The 5829-nt window shown below is 49.5% G+C and overlaps 1 protein-coding gene across 1 annotated transcript; it reads left to right on the forward strand.

Annotated features, from left to right (window-relative positions):
• Positions 1-501: 501 nt before the first annotated feature.
• LOC135544212 (APC membrane recruitment protein 2-like) lies at positions 502-4590 on the forward strand. The gene has a single exon (XM_064971659.1). It carries the CDS (start codon positions 696-698, stop codon positions 3426-3428), a length of 2733 nt encoding a protein of 910 aa, XP_064827731.1. The 5' UTR covers positions 502-695; the 3' UTR covers positions 3429-4590.
• The last annotated feature ends 1239 nt before the right edge of the window (positions 4591-5829 follow it).

Genomic DNA, 5829 nt, shown 5'->3' on the forward strand with positions numbered 1-5829 from the left:
TACGAAAGGCTTGTTTGTCATCCTCCCTGATCTTGATTGTTGTTGGAGTTGTTGGAGAGGTCAAGGCAGTGAGGATTTGTGTTGGGAGGGAACATTTACAGGCAAACTCAATCAATGAATAAATATAGCCCTTCATGCTTAACAAGTCAGGAATGACTCGCTGCATTTACAGGCAAAGACAGAGACATAAACACATCAACATAAAACAGGTAAAATGCATACGTAACAACACAGGGGACATGAAACTCAGACAGAGTTGTAAACAAAAAGACAGAGAGATAGAGAGAGGGGGGTATCAGCGATAGAGAAAGAGTAAGAAAGATGAGAGTGGTGTCTGGGGTGGGATGATGAAAGCCTCTGGCTCTGCTCCATCACTGACGAAAGCTGCTCAGCCCCTCAGTTGCCATGGAGACCTGCAGGAGCAGCCAGAGAAAAAGAGGGGATAGGGAGATGGGAGGGGCATGTGAGGGCGAAATAGAGGAGAAAGAGCTGGAGGGGAGAGATAGGCAAAGGGAGGGATAGAGAGAGGAGAGAGAAACATACTGCAAGCAATTGAAGCACAGCCAGTCTGCAGAGACGGGAAAAAGCGTAAGGTACGAGAAAATAATGGTAAATGTTCAGTTAGCTATAGGTGGGTGATAGAAATAGAGCACGAAGTAGGAAGATAACAGCAGACAGGAATATAGAGATTCAAAATGGATGTACAGTCGGAGAGTAGCGAACCCTCGCCATGCGATCCCCAGCCTCCTGGAAAAATCAGAAAAGCCTTCAAGCTGTTTGGGAAGCGCAAGCCAGGCAGCATCTTCTCCATACGTGGCAAAGGCGAGGGAAACAACAAGTCACCTATCGCCAGGAGCAAGACAGTGGATGGATTAAAGGAGTCTGTGGCAGCAGAGTCGGAGCTGGAGAAGGACAAGGAGCAAGAACCAGAGGTGAGTCAGAGAGAGGAGCAGGAACCAGAGGAGGAGCCCCTGGGTGATGATGGAAATCCCCCCATCCCTTCTGCCGAGCTTCCCTCCATCACCTCCGCCAAATCACTCAGCTTCCTGATGAAGCTGCAGCGCAGCCGACAAGGAGGAGTAGACCGGAGGTTCCGTACAGAGTCTCAGCCAACAATACGTCAGCGTCGGGGCTTGAAGGGTCTCTTCGGCAGTATGGGATGGAATCAGCGAGAGGAGGCCAGCAACGAGGCCGATACCCCTCCGAGCCCTCTCCTCATGTCGTCCTGTACAAACAGCATGGAGATCATCAAGGAGGACATGACTTTGACACCCAGACCTGTGCCTCACAGCCTGGATGTCCCAGAATCTGAGTCTGGACAAGGGTCCCCTGTTTCTTCCAAGAGCCCCACAGTGCAGGAGAGCTCAGCCTCTATCCCACCAGAGACAACGGCTCTCTCAGCGGCTACATACAGTGTCACTGGATCTAATGAGGATGTAGAGTCACCTCTGCCCACCATTGAACCACCACCGTTGGATCCTGCTGTGGATCGTCTGAGGTCGCTGCTTGCAGACATCTCCTCTCTGATAAGCTTCGACTCGCTGTCGGGATGTGGAGACATCACTGCTGAAGTGGAGGCAGAGTGGGGCAAAGCCAGCACCACTGTCGGAACTGGACCTGGGACCAAGGGAGCTGTGGCTGGAGAGAGTACCTCAACTACTCTTTCAGCCAAATCTGCCCCTTCCCCTATACCAACCCCAGCTCCTACTGCTGCTAATTCAGCTAGTACAACCCCTATCCCAATGCTTACCCCTTCCTCTGCCCCTACTACCAAACCTGAACCTACCAGCTGGTCGATAAAACCTGAACCTAACCCTATTGTGACAACCAAACCCTCAACTCTGCCCACAACTATCATTAGCCCTACCACCAAATCAAGCCCCAAAACAAAAACCTCCCCTCCACCAACAACAAAATCCACCCCAAGCCCTGCCCCTATAGGCATCACTGCTACCTCTACTTTCAAACCTGCTCCAGTAGTAAACTCATCCCCACCTCCTGCTCCAGTGGTAAGCTCATCCCCACCTCCTGCTCCAGTAGTAACGTCATCCCCACCTCCTGCTCCAGTAGTAACGTCATCCCCACCTCCTGCTCCAATGGTAACCTCATCCCCACCTCCTGCTCCAGTGGTAACCTCATCCCCACTTCCACCCCCTGTAGTAACCTCATCCCCACCTCCTGCTCCAGTGGTAACCTCATTCCCACCTCCTGCTTCAGTGGTAACCTCATCCCCACCTCCTGCTCCAGTAGTAACCTCATTCCCACCTGCTCCAGTAGTAACCTCATTCCCACCTGCTCCAGTAGTAACCTCATCCCCACCTGCTCCAGTAGTAACCTCATCCCCACCTGCTCCAGTAGTAACCTCATCCAAGCCAGCTCCTGTAACCACCCCAGCCACTTTTACCTTTACCCCACCACCCAAAATTAGCTCTGCCCCATGTCTGGATTCCATTACCGCACCTCCTTCCCTAACATCTTTTTATCCTATGGCTGTCCTGAGCTCAGCATTTAAAATTCCCTTTATCCCGGTTCCAGCGCCAGCCTCAGTCACTAGCCCTGCTCCTGTACAAACCCCCTCTTCAATTCTAGCTGACTCAAAGGCTCCCCCTGCCCCTACTCCAACACCAATCCCTATGTCTAAGACTCCTCCTGTCCCTACCCCTGCCCCTATCACAACTCCAGTCCCTATGTCAAAGACAACCCCTGTCTCTGCCCCTGCCCCAGTCCCTTCCTCTATGCCCTCTCCTGTTCTCACTCCTCTCCCTCTGCAGGATACACCCCTTGCCTCTGCTGAGGTGAAGGGTTGTGAGCGCAAGGCCTCTCTGAATAGAGGAGAGGACATGACGAGTCCAAACGGCATGGATGTGCGGGGTGCCTGGAAAAATTCACCCAAGAGAGAAGAGAAATGTCATGTTACACAGAATGAAATACACATGGTCCCCCAGGGCCCCCCCACAGAGAAGAAGACGCGCCCAGTGAGGGCAGCAGGGCTCAGTAAGATCCCTGTCTGTGGTGGAGGCAGGACGGGCAAGTTGCCACTCCGTGAGAGTCAGGCCACTGACCACAAGGGGTGCTGGGACCCACCTATTACAGGGCTGGAAGAGGGGAGTCAACGCCCCAGCTTAAGGCACGAAGTCAGCAAGGACACAATTAGTAACTCCTCTGCTGAAGCTGAAGCTGAGGCCAGCCTGTCCCCTGTAAAACATAGCCCAGAGGAGAGTCGCCAGCTCCGGCAACCGACAGTCTACAGGGGTATACCACGTGACTCCAAGATACCTGTCAAGCTGGGAGTCCAGTGCAATATCCCTGTCCCCCAAGGAGCTAAGGAGCTCCCGCGCTCCAAGATACCTTTGTCCAAGGTTCCTGTCCGCAGGATCGGCAATAAGCTCACAGCCACCACAGCTGCCAGCACTCAAATCAGAAAATAATGCTAAGAGACTGCTTCAAACATAAACATCCAAATGGTTGCTTTCACTCAAAATCATTATTTTAACATTATCACATGGGCACCATTTTGACCTGTATATTTACAAAGACAGTCCAATAATTGTTTTGCTCTGGTTCATCTTCATGACTTCCTCAAATGGCTCTCTATCCCACATCGCTGAAGTCTCTTTACTTATCCACACCAACAACAGCTTCAGAGCAACACTAACATGGAGGCTGAGGCTGAAGAACAACAACACATCTCCCCTGGGAACCGGAGTAATGATCATGGCTCCCTTGTATTGTGCCAACTTGACAGATGCATTCAGTTAAGGTTCAGGGCTAATCTCAACCTGGGATAAAATGGTGGTTGAGGAGGATGGTCACAACAACGTTTGTTTGGGATGTATCATTAAAGAGGACACGGTACGGTAGCATACCAAGGTCAGAAGCAACAACACATGGAAGAGAGAGACATTCTTAAGGGTGCTTTTTTTCCTACTGACTATCAGAGTGAAAAATCTACTTTTTCTACAATACTTTTTATCTTTTGTTACTCCCTCTTTTTGAATTACTGTTTAAAAATCCTGTTTTCTTTTTCTTTTGATAAGTGATACTGTAGCCTTCGTGCCAAGAGAGGGTCCACACCTCTGAAGAAACGCAAAACAAACCAGTATCCTGTAACATCTCTGGATGTACGGCAATATGAGCCAGACGACTCTTCCTACTTTTCTCCATGTTTTTTATTTACACTGTGTGGAACCGTACAGACCCTGCCTAGCTGCTGCCTGCTCATAAATAACAATCAATCACACTGTGTACTTTGGGAAAGACTGTTGCTCTGGATGGAGTTCATTATGGATGGGACGGCCCCTATGGAAGGTTTGGACAGGGGGTAATCCTGTATAACGGACCCTGTGGAGTTTGAGTTACACTGAGTAGATGCTGAACGCTTCAGATTTTGGAAGGATGCATCCCTTTACCAATCCCACCAATCTATACCTATTCCCCAGGTCGTTGCTGTAAATGATCATGTGTTCTCAGTCAAATTACCTGGAAAAATAAGTAGAAATAAAAATAGCGGTAGTCATGCTCAGATGAGGACAATATTTGTGTTTATACATGATCTATGTTTCCTATTTAATCAATAAAATAATGTGAGTACACTGTACGTAAGTCACCCTAAAATGACCCTAGATATCTCTGAGTGTGATGTCAAGGATCCATTTCACAACTACTGTTTTCAGTAATGTGTGACTTTGATGCAGTATTTGTATAACAACAGCACAGCGTCTGAAGCATCTTCATCTGAATAGAGAGCGTAGGGATATGTGCACAAACGATGCAGTTAGCTGATGGAGATAAATGTGTCAGCTTTATTTTAACAGATGGCATAAGGATTTGCATACACACTCTTCAACCCTCGGTGTCTATCTCTCACATTAATTACATACCCAAGGAATTGCTATGCCTATCTTAAGCTGAGATAAATGACACATTGTGTAACTTCATTTCATGTGTGGGTGCATCTTAGGATGTAGAATCATCATGGAGGGATAAGTCAATGTGGGTCCTGAGGATGTAGAGGCAGCATGGAGGGATAAGTCTATGTGGGTCCTGAGGATGTAGAGGCAGCATGGAGGGATAAGTCTATGTGGGTCCTGAGGATGTAGAGGCAGCATGGAGGGATAAGTCTATGTGGGTCCTGAGGATGTAGAGGCAGCATGGAGGGATAAGTCTATGTGGGTCCTGAGGATGTAGAGGCAGCATGGAGGGATAAGTCTATGTGGGTCCTGAGGATGTAGAGGCAGCATGGAGGGATAAGTCTAAGTGGGTCCTGAGGATGTAGAGGCAGCATGGAGGGATAAGTCTATGTGGGTCCTGAGGATGTAGAGGCAGCATGGGGGATAAGTCTATGTGGGTCCTGAGGATGTAGAGGGAGCATGGAGGGATAAGTCTATGTGGGTCCTGAGGATGTAGAGGCAGCATGGAGGGATAAGTCTATGTGGGTCCTGAGGATGTAGAGGCAGCATGGAGGGATAAGTCTATGTGGGTCCTGAGGATGTAGAGGCAGCATGGAGGGATAAGTCTGTGGGTCCTGAGGATGTAGAGGCAGCATGGAGGGATAAGTCTATGTGGGTCCTGAGGATGTAGAGACAGCATGGAGGGATACGTCTATGTGGGTCCTGAGGATGTAGAGGCAGCATGGAGGGATAAGTCTATGTGGGTCCTGAGGATGTAGAGACAGCATGGAGGGATACGTCTATGTGGGTCCTGAGGATGTAGAGGCAGCATGGAGGGATAAGTCTATGTGGGTTTTGAGGATGTAGAGGCAGCATGGAGGGATAAGTCTGTGGGTCCTGAGGATGTAGAGGCAGCATGGAGGGATACGTCTATGTGGGT

The sequence above is a fragment of the Oncorhynchus masou genome, chromosome 8 (assembly GCF_036934945.1).
Source record: "Oncorhynchus masou masou isolate Uvic2021 chromosome 8, UVic_Omas_1.1, whole genome shotgun sequence".
Classification (NCBI taxonomy): Eukaryota; Metazoa; Chordata; class Actinopteri; order Salmoniformes; family Salmonidae; genus Oncorhynchus; species Oncorhynchus masou.

Excerpts from the sequence above, each read along its gene's own strand:
- LOC135544212 (XM_064971659.1), top strand. The coding sequence starts at position 696 with ATGGATGTACAGTCGGAGAGTAGCGAACCCTCGCCATGCGATCCCCAG.